The 18,816-nt window shown below is 53.5% G+C and overlaps 3 protein-coding genes and 1 long non-coding RNA gene across 4 annotated transcripts in view; 3 read left to right on the top strand and 1 right to left on the bottom strand.

Annotated features, from left to right (window-relative positions):
- RPP21 (ribonuclease P subunit p21) overlaps window positions 1–18,816 on the top strand; it is a 52,189-nt gene that overhangs the window by 4,450 nt on the left and 28,923 nt on the right. The gene's annotated exons all lie outside the window — the stretch shown is intronic.
- AGPAT1 (1-acylglycerol-3-phosphate O-acyltransferase 1) lies at window positions 392–7,001 on the top strand (the record flags this gene model as incomplete). The annotated part of the gene is made up of 7 exons (XM_083881740.1): window positions 392–472; window positions 3,152–3,285; window positions 4,879–5,054; window positions 6,021–6,116; window positions 6,227–6,299; window positions 6,821–6,949; window positions 6,997–7,001. The coding sequence occupies exons 1-7, from the start codon at window positions 468–470 to the stop codon at window positions 6,999–7,001; spliced, it is 618 nt and encodes a 205-aa protein (XP_083737866.1). The 5' UTR covers window positions 392–467.
- LOC310921641 lies at window positions 7,011–7,532 on the top strand. Its single transcript, XR_014592180.1, has 3 exons — window positions 7,011–7,282; window positions 7,373–7,407; window positions 7,454–7,532. It is a non-coding gene; the product is annotated as an uncharacterized lncRNA (long non-coding RNA).
- LOC310921576 (uncharacterized protein) lies at window positions 14,537–18,449 on the bottom strand (the record flags this gene model as incomplete). The annotated part of the gene is made up of 5 exons (XM_083881739.1): window positions 18,387–18,449; window positions 16,204–16,317; window positions 15,001–15,106; window positions 14,642–14,812; window positions 14,537–14,549 (listed from the first exon to the last, which is right to left on the bottom strand). The coding sequence occupies exons 1-5, from the start codon at window positions 18,418–18,420 to the stop codon at window positions 14,537–14,539; spliced, it is 438 nt and encodes a 145-aa protein (XP_083737865.1). The 5' UTR covers window positions 18,421–18,449.

The following is an 18,816-nucleotide window of genomic DNA, read 5'->3' as shown; positions in this document are numbered from 1 at the left end:
TTGGGGAGGATTTGGGGGGATTATGGGAAAAAAAAATGGGATTTTTGGGGGATTTCGGTGGTCATTGGATGGTCCCGGGGCAGTTATGGATCCACAAAGTGAGTATTGGATGGTTATGGGGGGATTTAAAGTGATTTTAGGGGATTTTGGGGTGATTTGAGGCAGTTTTGGGGGGATTTAGGGAGGGTTTGGGGGGGTTATGGGGCAAAAAATGGGATTTTTGGGGTGGTTTGGGTGGTCATTGGGTGGTTCTGAAGCAATTCTGGAAGTTTAGAGTGAGTATTGGATGGGGGAATTTGGGGTGACTTCAGGGGATTTTAGGGGGATTTTAAAGGGTTTTGGGGGGGATTTGGGGGGTTTTTGGGGTGATTTGGGGGCATTTGGGGGGATTTTACAACGGCTGGATCCTGTTCCTGGCCCTCATTGCCATCCCCCTGTGCGCCCTCAGGGGCAGGGACGTGGAGAACATGAAGTGAGAGGGAGATTTGGGGGGATTTGGGGCAATTTTGGGGAGTTACGGGGCAAAAAAATGGGATTTTTGGGGTGATTTGGGTGGTCATTGGGGGGTTCTGGGACAATTATGGAGCCTTAAGGTGAGTATTGGATGGTTATGGGAGGATTTAAAGTGATTTTAGGGGATTTTGGGGTGATTTGGGGCAATTTTAGGGGGATTTGGGGTGATTTTGAAGGGTTTGGGGTGTTTTTTGGGGGTATTTGGAGTGATTTGGGGGGATTTTAGGGGATTTTGAGTGGTCATTGGGGCAATTATGGATCCACAGAGTGAGTATTGAGTGGTTTTTGGGGGGATTTTGAAGGGTTTGGGGGTGATTTTAGGGGGTTTTGGGGGTGATTTGGGTGGTCATTGGATGGTCCCGGGGCAGTTATGGATCCACAAAGTGAGTATTGGATGGTCATGGGGGGATTTAAAGTGATTTTAGGGGATTTTGGGAGGATTTGAGGTGATTTTGAAGGGTTTTGGGGGTATTTGGGGTGATTTGGGGCAATTTTGGGGGGTTCCTGGTGGTCATTGGATGGTCCTGGGGCAGTTATGGAGCCACAGGGTGAGTATTAAATAGTTATGTGGTGATTTTAGGGAGATTTGGGGAGTTTTGAGGGGATTTTGAAGGGATTTGGGGTGATTTTAGGGGGTTTTGGGGGGATTTGGGTGGTCGTTGGATGGTCCCGGGGCAGTTATGGATCCACAAAGTGAGTATTGGATGGTTATGGGGGGATTTGAGGTGATTTTGGGGGGATTTGGGGAGACTTGGGGCAATTTTGGGGGGATTTGGGGGGATTTTGGGTGGTTTTGGGGCAAAAAATGGGATTTTTGGGAGGATTTTGGGTGGTTTTGGGACTGGGGACGGGGATTTTGGGTGGTCATTGGGGGGTCCTGGGGCAATTCTGGAAGTTTAGAGTGAGGATTGGATGGTCGTGGGGTGATTTTAGGGGATTTTTGGGATGATTTGGAGGGATTTGAGAGGATTCTGGGGGGATTTGGGGTGGTTTGGGGAGGTTTTCGGGGACTTGGGGTGGTCGTTGGATGGTCCTGGGGCAGTTATGGAGCCTTAAAATGAGTATTGGATGGTCATGGGGAGATTTTGGGGTGATTTTAGGGGGATTTGGGGCAATTTTGGAGGATTTTAGGGGATTTGGGGCAATTTTGGGGGGATTTGGGGAGGATTTGGGGGGGTTATGGGGCAAAAACTGGGATTTTGTGGTGGTCATTGGATGGTCCTGGGGCAGTTATGGAGCCTTAAAATGAGTATTGGATGGTTATGGGGAGATTTTGGGGGATTTTAGGGGGATTTTGAAGGGTTTTGGGGGGATTTGGGGCAAAAAATGGGATTTTTGGGGGGTTCATGGTGGTCATTGGGTGGTCATGGGCCATTTATGGAGCCACAAAGTGAGTATTGGATGGTTATGGGGGGATTTGGGGAGATTTTAGGGGGATTTGGGGGGTATTTGGGGAGATCTGGGGGGATTTTGGGGGATTTTGAGGGGATTTGGGGGAGTTATGGGAAAAAAAATGGGATTTTTGGGGGGTTCCTGGTGGTCATTGGATGGTCATGGGGTGATTATGGATCCACAGGTGAGTATTGGATGGTTTGGGGGTGATTTGAGGTGATTTTTGGGGGGTTTTGGGTGGATTGGGGAGGATTTGGGGCGGTTTTGGGACTGGGGACGGGGATTTGGGGTGGTCATTGGGGGGTCATGGGGCAATTCTGGAAGCTTAAAGTGACTGTTGGATGGTTTTGGGAGGATTTGGGGGATTTTGGGAGGATTTGGGGTGATCTGGGAGGATTTGGGGTGATTTTAGAGAGATTTCAGATGGTTTTGAGTTGATTTTAGGGGGTTTTGGGGTAATTTTGGGGGATTTGGGGTGATTTGGGTGGTCATTGGATGGTCATGGGGTAATTCTGGAGCCACAGGTGAGTATTGGATGGTTATGGGGGGATTTGGGGGGATTTTGGGATAATTTTGGATAATTTTGACTCACCTAAAACCCCCAAATCCCCCAGGATCATCCGGGGGCTGATTTTAGGGGGATTTTGGGATGATTTAGGGTGATTTTGGGATAATTTGGAACAATTTTGACTCGCCTAAAACCCCCCTGTGCCCCCCAGGATCATCCGGGGGCTGATTTGGGGTAAATTTAGGGTAATTTTGGGATAATTTTGGCTGATTTTGAGTATTTTAACCCCCCCAGGATCATCCGGGGGCTGATTTTAGGGGGATTTTGGGGTAATTTTGGGATGATTTGGGGTCAGTTATGGGTCTGACCCCCCTGTGCCCCCCAGGATCATCCGGGGGCTGATTTTAGGGGGATTTTAGGGTAATTTTGGGATAATTTTGGATGATTTTGACTCACCCAAACCCCCCTGTGCCCCCCAGGATCATCCGGGGGCTGATTTGGGGTAATTTTGGGGCGATTTTGGGGTAATTTGGGGTATTTTTGGGGTAATTTTGGCTCATCTAAACCCCAGGATCATCCGGGGGCTGATTCTGGGGTAATTTTAGGGCGATTTTTGGGGTAATTTGGGGTATTTTTGGGGTAATTTTGGCTCATCTAAACCCCAGGATCATCCGGGGGCTGATTTTTGGGGTAATTTTGGGATAATTTTGGCTGATTTTGAGTATTTTAACCCCCCAGGATCATCCGGGGGCTGATGCAGCACGTCAAGAGACTCTACGGGATCCGCATGGAGGTCAGGGGGGCCCAGCACTTCCCCCCCCGGCAGCCCTACGTGGTGGTCAGCAACCACCAGAGCTCCCTGGACCTGCTGGGTATGGGGCTGACCCACGGATTGACCCATAGATCCCTGCCCCATAGAGCCCTGCCCCATAGAAACCCCAAAATCCCCATTGAAATCCCAAAAATCCCCAAAAATCCCCATTGAAATCCCAAAAATCCCCATTGAAATCCATCACCGGCCCCACAGAGTGACCCCCAGAGCTCCCTGGACCTGCTGGGTGTGGGGCTGCCCCATAGATCCCTGCCCCATAGAGCTCTGCCCCATAGAAATCCCAAAAACCCCCATTGAAATCCCAAAAATCCCCAAAAATCCCCATTGAAATCCATCACCGGCCCCACAGAGTGACCCCCAGAGCTCCCTGGACCTGCTGGGTGTGGGGCTGCCCCATAGATCCCTGCCCCATAGAGCTCTGCCCCATAGAAATCCCAAAAACCCCCATTGAAATCCCAAAAATCCCCAAAAATCCCCATTGAAATCCATCACCGGCCCCACAGAGTGACCACTGCCAGCCCCATGGGACCCCCAGAGCTCCCTGGACCTGCTGGGTGTGGGGCTGACCCATAGATTGACCCACAGAGCCCTGCCCCATAGAGCCCTGCCCCATAGAAACCCCAAAAATCCCCATTGAAATCCCCAAAATCCCAAAAAATCCCCAATGAAATCCCAAAATCCCCATAGAAACCCATAGAGCCCTGACCCATAGATCTCTGCCCCATAGACTTCTGACCCATAGATCTGTGCCCCATAGATCCCTGCCCCATAGATCCCTAACCCCATAAATCCCTGCCCCATAAATCCCTGCCCCATAAATCCCTGCCCTATAGATCCCTGCCCCATAGATGTCTGCCCCATAGATCCCTGACCAACAGCTGCCCCACAGAAAGCCCCAAACTTCTCCCCAGCCCCACACCTGCCCCATAACCCACAGGGAAGATGGGTCTGCTGCCCCACAGATCAGGCACTTATGGGGCAAGTCTAGAACACCCCACACCTGCCCCACACACCCCAAACCTGCCCCACACACCCCACAAGTGCCCCATAAACCCCCCAGGGATGATGGAGGTGCTCCCAGACCACTGTGTGCCCATCGCCAACCTGTACATGGGCACTTATGGGGCAGGTGTAGGGCTGGTATAGGGCACCCCACACACCCCACACCTGCCCCACATGTCCCCCACGCCCCCCAGGGATGATGGAGGTGCTCCTAGACTGCTGTGTGCCCATCGCCAAGCGGGAGCTGCTGTACATGGGCACTTATGGGGCGGGTCTAGGACACCCCACACCTGCCCCACACACCCCACACCTGCCCCACAAGTGCCCCATAACCCCCAGGGATGATGGAGGTGCTCCCAGACCGCTGTGTGCCCATCGCCAACCTGTACATGGGGCACTTATGGGGCAGGTCTACGACACCCCACACACCCCACACCTGCCCCACACCTGCCCCACACACCCCACAAGTGCCCCATAACCCCATAACCCCCCAGGGATGATGGAGGTGCTCCCAGACCGCTGTGTCCCCATCGCCAAGCGGGAGCTGCTGTACATGGGGCACTTATGGGGCAGGTATAGGACACCCCACACCTGCCCCACACCTGCCCCACATGTCCCCCACGCCCCATAGGGATGATGGAGGTGCTCCCAGACCGCTGCGTGCCCATCGCCAAGCGGGAGCTGCTGTACATGGGCGCCGTGGGCGTGGTCTGCTGGCTGGGGGGGATCATCTTCATCGACAGGAAACGCACCCACGACGCCATCAGCACCATGGCCGAGGCCGCACACACCATGCTCAGCCAGGACGTGAGTTGTGGGGCAGCTATGGGGCGGTTATGGGGCAGTGACAGTGTCTATGGGGCACTGTGGGGTGTCTATGGGGCTCTATGGGGCACTGTGGGGTGTCTATGGGGCACCATCAGCACCATGGCCGAGGCCGCACAGACCATGCTCAGCCAGGACGTGAGTTGTGGGGCACTGTGGGGCAGTGTAGGGTGTCTATGGGGCAGCCCCACATCTCTCTCTGCCCCCCAGGTGCGGGTGTGGGTGTTCCCCGAGGGCTGTGCTGTCTGTGGGGCAGCCCAGGTTCGCTATGGGGCAGCCCCACACCTCTCTCTCCCCCAGGTGCGGGTGTGGGTGTTCCCCGAGGGCTGTCCTGGCTATGGGGCAGTTACAGGATGGTTATGGGGCAGCTATGGGGCAGTGTGGGGTGTCTATGGGGCGCTATGGGGCAGCCCCACATCTCTCTCTCCCCCCAGGTTCGGGTGTGGGTGTTCCCCGAGGGCTGTCCTGGCTATGGGGCAGATACAGGATGGTTATGGGGCAGCTATGGGGCAGTGTGGGGTGTCTATGGGGCGCTATGGGGCAGCCCCACATCTCTCTGCCCCCCAGGTGCGGGTGTGGGTGTTCCCCGAGGGCTGTGCTGTCTGTAGGGTGTCTGTGGGGCGCTATGGGGCAGCCCCACAGCTCTCTCTGCCCCCCAGGTGCGGGTGTGGGTGTTCCCCGAGGGCTGTCCTGGCTATGGGGCAGTTACAGGATGGTTATGGGGCAGCTATGGGGCAGTGTGGGGTGTCTATGGGGCGCTATGGGGCAGCCCCACATCTCTCTGCCCCCCAGGTGCGGGTGTGGGTGTTCCCCGAGGGCTGTCCTGGCTATGGGGCAGTTATGGGATTGCTATGGGGTTGCTATGGGCTGGCTGTGGGGCAGTTATAGGATGGTTATGGGGCAGTTATGGGGCGCTATGGGGCAGCCCCACATCTCTCTGCCCCCCAGGTGCGGGTGTGGGTGTTCCCCGAGGGCACCCGGAACCACAGCGGGTCGATGTTGCCCTTCAAACGCGGCGCCTTCCACCTGGCCGTGCAGGCCCAGGTACGTGGGGTGCTGTGGGGCGCTATGGGGCGGCCGTGGGGCAGCCGTGGGGCAGCCGTGGGGCAGCCGTGGGGCAGCAGGAACCCCCCCGAGCCCATCCTGCCCCACAGGTGCCCGTGGTCCCCATCGTCATCTCGTCCTACCAGCACTTCTACAGCAAACGGGAGCGGCGCTTCACGCCCGGTGAGGGCTGGGGGGCACTTGGGGGGCACTTGGGGGGCACTTGTGGGGCTGGGGAGTCAATGGGATATGTGGGGTGCAGGGGGATGTGTGGGGCTGGGGGCAATTAGGGGCACGGGGCACTTATGGGGTACAGGGGATGTGTGGGGCACAGGGAGATGTGTGGGGCTGGGGGGGATCTATGGGTCTGGGGGCTCTATGGGTCAGTATGGGATCTATGGGGCAGCCATGGGGATCTATGGGGGATCTATGGGGGATCTATGGGGCTCTATGGGTCAGTGTGGGCTCTATGGGGCAGCCATGGGGCTCTATGGGGCTCTATGGGTCTGGGGGCTCTATGGGGCAGCCCCTGAGCCCCGGCCCCCCAGGGCACTGTGTGATCCAGGTGCTGCCCCCCCTGCCCACGGCGGGGCTGGGGGTTATCTATGGGTCAGTGTGGGATCTATGGGGCTCTATGGGTCTGGGGGCTCTATGGGGCAGCCATGGGGGCTCTATGGGGCAGCCCCTGAGCCCCGGCCCCCCAGGGCACTGTGTGATCCAGGTGCTGCCCCCCCTGCCCACGGCGGGGCTGGGCGCGGCCGAGGTGCCGGCGCTGACCGAGCGTGTCCGAGCCGCCATGCTGGACGCCTTCGAGGGGCTCTCGGCCGAGCTGGGCCACGCTGACCACAGGAGTGACCACAGTGACCACAAGAGTGACCAGAGTGACCACCGGAGTGGCCAACAGAGTGACCAGAGTGACCACAGTGACCGCCAGAGTGACCACTGGAGTGGCCAGCAGAGTGACCACCAGAGCGACCAGTGGAGTAACCAACGGAGCGACCAGAGTGACCACAGGAACGACAATGGGAGTGACCCCCAGAGTGACCCCCAGAGTGACCCCTGGAGTGACCCCCGGAGTGTGGCCGTGACCCCTCAGTGACCCCCGGCCCTGCGGCCCCACGGGGACCCCAAAGTGGGGCCTGGACTGACCCCAAAGTGAGGACAGAGTGACCCTTAAGTGGGGCAGAGACTGACCCCTAAGTGGGGTGTGGAGTGACCCCTAAGTGGGGCCAAAGTGACCCCTAAGTGGGGCACAGACTGAGCCAGGAGTGGGGCAGAGACTGACCCCCAAGTGGGGACAAAGTGACCCCTAAGTGGGGTGTGAACTGACCCCCAAGTGGGGCCCGGAGTGACCCCCAAGTCCAACGCAATTCAAGTGGGTCCAGGATTTTTCACGTGTGGGGCCTGGACTGACCCCCAAGTGGGGCCTGGACTGACCCACGGAAGGATGTGGGGCTGACCCCCAAGTGGGGCCCGGAGTGACCCCCAAGTCCAACACATTTCAAGTGGGTCCAGGATTATTCATGTGTGGGGCAGAGACTGACCCCCAAGTAGGGCAACGACTGACCCCTCAGTGGGGCTTGGGCTGACCCCCAAGTGGGGCATGGACTGACCCCCAAGTGGGGCATGGACTGACCCCTAAGTGGGGCCTCGAGTGACCCCCAAGTAGGGCACGGACTGACCCCTAAGTGGGGCCACAGTGACCCCCAAGTTGGATCCGGTTTGACCCCCAAGTGAGGCCACAATCGACGCCCAAGTGGGGCTGGGACTGACCCCCAAGTGGGGCCAGAGTGACCCCCAAGTAGGGCCGGGCCTGACCCCTCAGTGCCCCACAGCTGCCCCAAGGGCGTGGCCAGGGCGTGGCCGGTGCTGATTGGCTGCTGCAGCCAAGCCCCGCCCCCCTCGAGGATTCTGTATTTATTTGGGGTGGGGTGAGGGGGGGTGGGGGAGGGGCGGATTTTGCCAAATTTCCCACCCGGGACCCCTCCCCCCACGGCTTTTAATAAACCCCCCAAAAAACAATCCCAAAAACTTGTGTTGTGACGTCATTGGGGTGGGGTGATGTCATCGGGGTGAGTGTGACGTCATCAAATGGGAGGTTTATCCCCAAACCCCAAAATTATTATTATTATTCCAAAATTTTTTTGTCATTTTCGCATCCCCAAAACCCACAAAAAATACCCCCAAAAACCCCCCAAAAAATCCCAAAAAAACCCCAAAAAAAATCCAAAAAAAAAAACCCAAAAAAGCCCCAAAAATCCCTCCAAAAATCCAAAATTTATTATTACTATCCCAAATCCTTCTTTTCCCATTCCCCATCCCCAAACCCACCATAAAAATCACACTAAAGAAACCAAAACCGACCGTTGTTGTTATTATTATTATTCCAATGTTTTTGGTCATTTTCACATCTTCAACCCCACCAAAAAAAACTCAAAAAAATCCCAAAAAAATCTCCAAAAAAATCCCAAAAATCCCCCAAAACCATCATCATCCTCATCCCCAAACCCACCATAAAAGCCACACTAAAGAAACCAAAACCGACCAAAGTTATTATTATTATTACAATTTTTTTGCCACTTTCGTGCCCCAAAAAACCCCCCAAAAAATCCCCCAAAAAATCCCCCAAAAAATCCCAAAAAATCCCAAAAAAACCCAAAAAAAATCCCCAAAAAATCCCCCCAAAAAATCCCCCCAAAAATCCCAAAAAACTCCCAAAAAATCCCCAAAAAATCAAAAAAAAAAAATTCCCCCAAAAATACAAAAAAAAATCCCCAAAAAATCCCCCAAAAAATCAAAAAAAAATCCCAAAAAAATCCCAAAAAAAATCCCAAAAAAAATCCAAAAAAATCCCAAAAAATCCCAAAAACCCCCAAAATTATTACCATTATCCCAATTATTTTTTTTCCCATTTCTCCCCATCCCTCAGCAGCGCTGCCCGGGCATCCCCCAGAGCGGCACCAACGCCGCGCCCGGGGCGACACCGGTGACATTATCACCATTATCACTGATAACATTATTGATAACGGCCCCAATAACCCCATTGATCACCCCGTGGGTCCTCTGGTGGCGTTTGTGGTGCGAGGAGCGGCTGAAGCTCTTCCCGCAGAGGCGGCACAGGTAGGGCCGTTCCCCGGTGTGGGTGCGCCGGTGCTGGCTCAGCGTCGAGCGGTCGGTGAAGCGTTTCCCGCAGTCCCCGCACGGGAAGGGCCGTTCCCCGGTGTGGATCCTCCGGTGCCGGATCAGGTTGGAGCTGACGTTGAAGCGTTTCCCGCAGTCCCCGCACGGGTACGGCTTTTCCCCCGTGTGGATCCGCAGGTGCTTCACCAGGTCCGAGCTCTGGCTGAAGCTCTGCCAGCACTCGCTGCACGTGTTGGGCAGGAACGACGAGGACGAGGAGGATGAGGAGGGTTTGGAGCGGCCTCGGCGAGGTTTGGGAGGTTTGGGAGGTTCTGGGTCCAAGTTTTGCCAGCTCGTGTTGGGCAGGGAGGATGAAGAAGGTTTGGAGTGGCCTCGACGTGATTTGGGAGGTTTTGGAGGTTCTGGGGGTTCTGGAGGTTCCGGGTCCGAGTTCTGCCAGCAGGTGTTGGGAAAGGAGGAGGGTGAAGGTTTGGAGTGGCCCCGACGTGATTTTGGAGGTTTTGGAGGTTCTGGAAGTTCTGGAGGTTCTGGAGGTTCCAGATCTGAGTTTTGCCAGCAGGTGTTGGGTAATGATGAGGGTGAAGATGATGAGGAAGGTTTGGGGTGGCCCCGACGTGATTTGGGAGGTTCTGGAGATTCTCGAAGTTCCAGGTCTGAGCTCTGCCAGCAGGTGTTGGGTAATGATGAAAATGATGAGGGTGAGGATGAAGGTTTGGAGCGACCTCGACGTGATTTGGAAAGTCTGGAAGGTTCTGGAAGTTCTGAAGGTTCTGGGTCCGAGTTTTGCCATCTCTCTCCAAAGGCGTTGGGCAGGGAGGATGAGGAGGATGATGATGAAGGTTTGGAGCAGCCCCGGCGTGATTTGGAAGGTTCTGGAGGTTCCAGGTCCGAGTTTTGCCAGCAGGTGTTGGGCAGGGAGGATGAGGAGGATGATGATGAAGGTTTGGAGCAGCCCCGGCGTGATTTGGAAGGTTCTGGAAGTTCCAGGTCCGAGCTCTGTCCACACGTGTTGGGTAATGACGACGAGGCTGAGGATGACGATGAAGGTTTGGAGTGGCCTCGACGTGATTTGGAAGGTTCTGGAGGTTCTGGAGGTTCCATTTCCGAGTTCTGCCCACAGGTGTTGGGTAATGATGATGAAGATGATGAGGACGAAGATTTGGAGCGGCCCCGACGTGATTTGGGAGGTTCTGGAGGTTCTGGAGGTTCTGGAGGTTCCAGGTCCGAGCTCTGCCCGCCCCTGTCGGGCACTGAGGATGGTGATGATGGTGATGATGATGAAGGTTTGGGGCGGCCCCGGCGGGGTCTGGGGGCTCCCGGGGGGTCTTTGGGGCCGAAGGTTTTCCCGCAGTCCACACACCTGAGGGGCCCCCCGGGGGTCAGCGGGGTCCGGCCGCGAGTGACCGCCCCGGGAGTGACCGCCCCGGGAGTGACCGCCCCGGGAGTGACTGCCCCGGGAGTGACCGCCCCGGGAGTGGCCACCCCGGGAGTGGCCGCAGGGGGCCGGACACGGTGCTGGTCAGTGCCGCGGCCGGAGCTTTGGCCGCAGTCCGGGCAGGGGAGGGAGGGCGGCGTGGGCCCAGTGGTCACTCTGTGGTCATCGCTGGGATCCTGCTGACCATTGCTGGGACCTCGCTGACCATCACAGTGACCCTGCTGACCATCACAGTGACCCCGCTGACCATCACAGTGACCCCGCTGACCACCAGCTCTGGGGTCATCGCCGTGACGGTCACTGGAGTGACCCCGCTGACCATCACAGTGACCCCACTGACCACCGAGCCCCCTCCTCAGGCCAGCCCCTCCCTGCTGGTCACTCGTGGCTCCGGCCACTTTGTGTCCCCGCTGGTCAGTCCTGGCTCCGTGTCCGGAGTGGTCACTCCTGTGTCCGGAGTGGTCAGTGCTGTGTCCAGGCTGGTCACTCCCCTGTTCCTGGTGGTCACTCCCAGCCCGATGGTCACTCTGGTGTCCGGAGTGGTCACTCCCATATCCGGAGCGGTCACTCCCCTGTCCGTGGTGGTCACTCCCAGCCCAGTGGTCACTCCTGGCCCGATGGTCACTCTGATGTCCCTGGTGGTCACTCCGGTGTCCGGAGCGGTCACTCCCAGCCCAGTGGTCACTCTGGTGTTTGGCCAGTCCGGCCCTGTGGCCGCAGCCCCCCCCGCTCTCCCCCTGCCCCTCCCCCACCCGGGTCGTGTCCGGCCTTTTCCTCCTCCTGCGACCCCCCCCAGGACCCCCCCCGGGACCCCCAAAACCCCCCCCAGGACCCCCCGGGGGGGGCACCGGGACCCCCCCCCGGCTGCGCTTGGGGGACATCGCCCCCCCCCCACCCACCCCGGGACCCCCAAAATAAACACCCAAAATTCACCGGGACCCCCCAAAATAAACTCGCGACCCCCGGGACCCCCCAAAATAAACCCCCAAATTTCCCAGGGGGGAGAGCGACCCCCGGGACCCCCCAAATCAACGCGGAATGGGCTGAGACCCCCCAAATAAACCCGCGACCCCCGGGGGTCTCCTCAAAATGAACCCGGAATGGGCTGAGACCCCCCGGGACCCCCAAAATAAACCCCCAAATTTCCCGAGGGAGGGATGGGACCCCCCCCCAAATAACCCGGAATGAGCCGAGACCCCCCGGGACCCCCCAAAATAAACCCGGAATGAGCCGGGACCCCCCAAAATCAACCCGCGACCCCCGGATTAACCCTTTGCGGGGCGGGGCGGGACCCCCGGGGGTCTCCCCGCGATGGCGCCGCGGCCGCGCCGGACAATGGAGGGGGAGGGGGAGGGGAGGGAGGGGGAGGGGAGGGTCTGACACAGGAAGTTCAACCCCCGGGAAGGAAAAGGAAAAAAAAAAAAAAAATTAAATGAAAAAATAAAATTTTTTTAAAAAATAGAGAAATAAAATTGAATTTTAAATAGATAAATAAAATAAAAATAAAATAAAATAAAATAAAAATAAAATAAAATAAAATGTTAAGTATAAAATAGAATATAAAATAAAGTAAAATAAATATAAAATAAAATAAAAAAAAAATAAAAATATTAAAAATATAAAATAAAATAAAAATAAAAAATAGAATAAAATAAGAAATAGAATAAAATAAAATAAAATATAAAATAAAATAAAATGGGGGGGGGGAAGAAGACCCCAGGGGCTGCTCAGAGGAAGGAAAAAAAAAAAAAAGAAATTAAATTAAATAAAATTACTAAATTTAAATTAAATTAACTATAAAGAAATAAAATTAAAATTATTATTAATTATAATAAAAATAAATCAAATAAAATGAGGACGGGGAGAAGAGCCCAGGGGCTGCTTGGAGGAAGGCAAAAATAAAATAAAATAAAATAAAATAAAATAAAATAAAATAAAATAAAATAAAATAAAATAAGGAGGGGGGAGAAACTCCCCCAGCCCAACCGCCCCTCCCCCCACCCCAATTCCCAAATTTTGGGGTTTTTTTGGGGCCTCACAAACAGCACAGGGTGGGGGAGGGGCGAACATTCACCACCTTTACTGAGCGGGGGGAGGGGCGGGGTCACCGCGGGGTCACTCGGGGTCAGCCCCGCCCCTCCCCCACATCCCCCCTCCCCCCTTTCCGGCCCCTCCCCCCCCAACGGCACCGAGGGGGGGCTGGAAATGGCCCCTCCCCCCCCAAATGGGTCCGGTTCTGGTTCTGGAACTTCCGGGTCGGGTCTGGGGGGTCCCGGGGCTGGGGCTGGTCCCAGGGGGCTCCTGGCTTTGCTCCCATTGGCTCCAGAGGGTTCCCGGTCCCAGTCCCGGTCCAGTCCCGGTTCCAGTCCCAACCCCGGTTCCAGAACATTCCCAGTCCTGGTCCCAATCCCAGAGGCCTCCCAGTCCCAGCCCCGCTTCTGGTCCTGGTTCCAGTTCTGGTTCTGGTGTCAGTCCCAGCCCAGGTGCAGCTGCTGGTGCCGGTCCTGGTCCCTTCCTGGTTCCGGTCTCGGTCCATTCCCGGTCCTGCTTCTGGTTCCAGTCCAGTCCTGGTTCCAGTTCTAGCCCAGGTCCAGTCCTGGTCCATTCCCAGTTCCATTCCTGGTCCCGGTCCATTCCCAGATCCGGTTCCGATCCATTCCCGGTTCTGGTTCCAGTCCGTTCCTGGTTCTATCCCAGGTCCAGTCCGGGTCCATTCCCGGATCCGATCCATTCCCAGTTCCGGTTCCGGTCCATTCCCAGTTCCGGTTCCGGTCCATTCCCAGTTCCGGTCCATTCCCAGTTCCGGTTCCGGTCCATTCCCAGTTCCGGTTCCGGTTCTAGCCCAGGTGCAGCCGCTGGTGCCGGATGAGGGCGGAGCTGCCCCCGAAGCCCTTCCCACAATCCCCGCAGGTGTAGGGCTGGGCGTGGCCGCTCAGGTGCGCCAAGAGGGCGGGGCCGTCCTCAAACCCCGCCCCACACCTGGGGCAGCTCTGGGGGGCGGGGCCGGGGCCTTTCCTCCGCCTCCTCCTCCTCTGGCCCCGCCCCTCGGGCCCCGCCCCCTCCTCGTGGGCGCGCCGGTGCTTCAGGAAGGCGGAGCTGTAGCTGAAGCCACGCCCACAGTCGCTGCAGGTGAAGGGGCGTGGCCCCAGCTGAGCCCGCAGGTGGGAGCCACGCCCTGAGCCACGCCCGCTTTGGCCACACCCTTCATTTCCCTTCCCCAGGTGTGAACCACGCCCTAAACCACGCCCACATTGACCACACCCCTCATTTCCCTTCCCCAGGTGAGAACCACGCCCTAAGCCACGCCCACATTGACCACACCCCTCATTTTGCTTGCCAAGGTGAGAACCACGCCCTAAACCCCGCCCACACTGGCCACACCCTGATAATTGTTTGCCCAGGTGTGAGCCACGCCCTGCGCCCCGCCCATGGTGGCCACACCCCTCGTTTTTCTTGCCCAGGTGTGCGCCGAGCTCGGAGCCACGCCCACAGTGGTGGCCCAGGTGTGCCCGCAGGTGTGAGCCACGCCCCGAGCCTTTCCCACGGTGGCCACACCCCTTTTTTTGCCTGCCCAGGTGTGCCCTGAGCTCAGAGCCACACCCACATTGGCCACACCCTCCATTTTGCTGGCCCAGGTGTGCGCTGAGCTCACAGCCACGCCCACAGTGGCCACACCCCTCAGGTGTGACCCCCAGGTGTGAGCCCCGCCCACATTGGCCACACCCCTCATTTGCATCCCCCAGCAGGTCCACGCCCAGCTCAGAGCCACGCCCACACTGACCACACCCCTCATTGGTCAGGCCCACCCTGTAGCCACACCCACATTGACCACACCCCTCATTGGTCACCTCCTAGGCCTGAGCCACACCCACATTGACCACACCCCTCATTGGTCAGGCCCACCCCAGAGCCACGCCCACACCCCAAGCCACGCCCACACTGCCCACACCCCTCCTTGGCCCCGCCCAGGCCGGAGCCCCGCCCACACTGCCCACACCCCTCCTTGGCCACGCCCAGGCCGGAGCCCCGGCCCAGGCCCCGCCCCAAGCGGCCCCGCCCCGCGGGTGCAGTTCCGGTTCCGGCCTGCAGGTGGCGCCGCTGGTGCGCGTTGCGGTTGGAGCTGCGGGTGAAGCTTTTCCCGCACAGCGGACACGGGAACGCCCTCGGGGGCGGGGCTTGGCCCGGAAGGGGCGGGGCTTGGCCCGGAAGTTCCCGCCCCTCCTGGCTCGGCCACGCCCCCCGCGAGCCCCGCGCGGGAAAAGGGGAGGGGAGGGGGGCGGGGAAGGGGCGGGGCCGGAAATGGGGGACAGGGGGGACAGGTGGGACAGGTGGGACAGGTGAAGGTCGAGGGGTTTTTCTTCCTCGTCTTCTTCCTCTTCCTCGTCGTCCTCGGCGTCGCTGGAGGAGTTGAAGTCTGGGGGAGAAAAAATTGGGGTGAAAATGGGAAAAATGGGGGAAAAAAGGGAAAAAAAAGGGGGAAAAAAGGGGGAAAAAAGGGGGAAAAAGGTGAAAAAAAGGGAAAAAGGGGGTGAAAAAGGGGAAAAAGGGATGGGGAAAAATGGGGGGAAAAAGGGGAAAAAAAGAGGATAAAAGGGTAAAAAAGAGGGGAAAAAGGGAGAAAAAATTGGGGGGAAAATGAGAAAAAAGGGAAAAGAGAAAAAAGGCGATGGGGGAAAAAAGGGAGGAAAAGGTGAAAAAAGGGGAAAAGGGGGAAAATGGGGGAAAGGAGGGAAAAAGAGGATGAAAAATGAGAAAAAAGGGAAAAATGGGGATGGGGAAAAAATGGGGGGAAATGGAAAAAAAGGGAGAAAAAGGGGAAAAATGGGGAAAAAAGGTGGAGAAAGGGGAAAAAAAGGGGAAAAAAAGGGAAAAAAGGGGATGGGAAGAATAAAAAGAAGATTAAAAAGGTGAATAAAAAAGAGAATAAAAAGGGGAATAAAAAGGGGATGAAAATAACAAAAAAGGAATAAAAAGGGGAATTAAAAAGGGAATAAAAAGGGGAATATAAAGAGGATGGAAAAGGGGATGGAAAAAAATAAAAAGAGGATTAAAAAGAAGAATAAAAAGGAAATAAAAGGGGAAGGAAAATGGGAATAAAACAGGAATAAAACGGAATAAAAATGGAATAAAAGAGGGAAGAAAAATGGGAAGTAAAAAGGGGACAAAAAGAATAAAAACAGGATTTAAATGGTGAATAAAAAGGCGAATAAATGAATAAAAAAGGAAATTAAATGGGAATAAAAATGGGAACAAAAATGGGATGAAAAGAATAGAAACAGAATTAAAAAGGTGAATAAGAAAGAAAATTAAAATGGAATAAAAAGGGAAAGGAAAGTGGGAATAAAACAGAATAAAAAGGGGAAAAAACAGAATAAAATGGGAATAAAACAGAATAAAATGGGAATAAAAAGAGGAATAAAAAGGGGAATAAAAAGGGGATGAAAATAATAAAAAGAAAATTTAAAAAGTGAATTAAAAAGAGATTTAAACCCCCCCAGGGGGATTTCTCACCTGCAGGGGCCACCCTGAGGGTCTCCCACTCCTTGGAGTCGTTGGGGTCGGGGACCCCCAGCTCGGCCTCGGCCTCGGGGCACGACACGACCACCGGCCTGGGGATGGGGAAATCTGAGAAAAAGAAATTAAATTAAATTAAATTATTGTCCAAAATGATGGGGCCTGGGGATGGGGAAATCTGCCCCAAAAAAATTAAATTAAATTAAATTATTGCCCCAAATGATGGGCCTGGGGATGGGGAAATCTGAGAAAAAGAAATTAAATTAAATTAGAAATAAATTAGAAATAAATTAAAAATAAATTAAATTATAGTCCTGAAATGTTGGGCCTGGGGATGGGGAAATCTGCCCCAAAAAATTAAATTAAATTAAATTATTGCCCCAAATGATGGGCCTGGGGATGGGGAAATCTGACAGAAATAAATTAAATTAAATCAAATTAAATTATTGTCCAAAATGATGGGCCTGGGGGTGGGGAAATCTGAGAAAAATAAATCAAATTAAATCAGAAATAAATTAGAAATAAATTTAAAATAATTTAAATTATAGTCCCAAAATGTTGGGCCTGGGGATGGGGAAATCTGCCCCAAAATAACCCAAATAAATTAGAAATAAAAATAGAAATAAATTAGAAATAAATTCAAAATAAATTCAATTATAACCCCAAAATGTTGGGCCTAGGGATGGGGAAATCTGACCAAAGAAATAAAATTAAATTAGAAATAAATTAGAAATAAATTAAAAATAATTTAAATTATTGCCCCAAATGATGGGCCTGGGGATGGGGAAATCTGACCAAAATAAATTAAATTAAATTAGAAATAAATTAGAAATAATTTAAATTATAGCCCCAAAATGTTGGGCCTGGGGATGGGGAAATCTGACTAAAGAAATCAAAAATAAATGAAATTATAGCCCCAAATGATGGGGAAATCTGCCCCAAAATAACCCAAATAAATTAGAAATAAAATAGAAATAAATTAGAAATAAATTCAAAATAAATTCAAAATAAATTCAATTATAGTCCCGAAATGATGGGCCTGGGGATGGGGAAATCTGAGAAAAATAAATTAGAAATAAATTAAATTATTGCCCCAAATGACGGGGAAATCTGCCCCAAAATAACCCCAAATAATTTCAAAATAAATTCAAATTATAGCCCCAAAATGATGGGGAAATCTGCCCCAAAATAAACGAAAAAAAAAAAATTTAAAAATAAATTAAAAATAAATTAAAAACAATGGGGATGGGGACAGGGAAATCTGCCCCCAAATAAATTATAAATAAATTAAATTATAGCCCCAAAATGATGGGCAAATCTGCCCCAAAATAAATCAAATTAAATAAAATTATTGCCAAAAATGCTGGGTCTGGGGATGGGGAAATCTGCCCCAAAATAACCCCAAATAAATTAGAAATAAATTAAAAATAAATTAAATTATAGCCCCAAATGATGGGGAAATGTGCCCCAAAATAAATCAAAATAAATTCAATTATAACCCCAAAATAATGGGGATGGGGATGGGGAAATCTGCCCCAAAATAACCCCCAAAAATCACATTTTATCTCAAATTTATCCTGATTTTTTGAGGGTTTTTTTTGGGGGGAGGCGATTTTTGGGAATTATTTTGGGGGATAATTTTGAGGGAGATAATTTTAGGGGGAATAATTTTGGGGGATAATTTTGGATGAATTATTTTGGGGAGGGGAATTTTCAAGGGATGATTTTGGGGGGACAATTTTGGAGGATGATTTTGGGGGAATAATTTTAGGGAGATGATTTTGAAGGGGATAATTTTGGATGGATTATTTTGGGGAAGGAGATTTTGGGGGGAATAATTTTGGGGAAATAATTTTAGGGAGATAATTTTGAGGGGATAATTTTGGGGGGATAATTCTCTAAGGATAATTTCAGACTGATAATTTTGGGGGACGATTTTAAGGAATAATTTTGGGGGATAATTTTAAGGAATAATTTTGGGGGAATAATTTTAAGGAATAATTTTGGGAAAATGATTTTAGGGGGACAATTTTTGGGGGGATAATCCTATAAGGATAATTTCAGTCTGATAATTTTAGGGGGACGATTTTAAGGAGATAATTAAAGGGAATAATAACGAGAATTTCAGACCGATAATTTTAAAGGAAATGATATTTTTTTTTAGGGGGTCTCAGCCTCACCCAGCAGCATCAGCGCCTCGTAGCTCTCCTGCATCGTGTCCCGCCCCCGGCCCGGGGGTCTCGGGGGTCTGGGGGGTCCCGGGGGGGTCCCGGGGGGGTCTCGGGGGTCCCCTGGGGGGTCTGGGGGGTCCCGGGGCTCCCCCGGCCCTCGGGAGGCTCCGCCCGGCCCGGCCCCGATGGAGCCGCCGCTGCCGCTGCTGCTGCTGACCCAGGAAGTTCAGCCCCTTCCTCCTCCTCTTCCTCCTCCTCCTCTTCCTCCTCCTCCTCTTCCTCCTCCTCTTCCTCCTCCTCTTCCTCCTCCTGTTCTTCCTCCTCCTCCTCTTCCTCCTCCTCTTCCTCCTCCTCTTCCTCCTCCTCTTCCTCCTGTTCTTCCTCCTCCTGTTCTTCCTCCTCCTCTTCCTCCTCTTCCTCCTCCTCCTCTTCCTCCTCC

Source organism: Zosterops lateralis (assembly GCF_965231275.1).
Source record: "Zosterops lateralis genome assembly, chromosome: 35".
In the NCBI taxonomy this organism is placed as follows: domain Eukaryota; kingdom Metazoa; phylum Chordata; class Aves; order Passeriformes; family Zosteropidae; genus Zosterops; species Zosterops lateralis.
The sequence above is the reverse complement of the archived record's forward strand: the minus strand, read 5'-3'. Positions and strand labels throughout refer to the sequence as shown.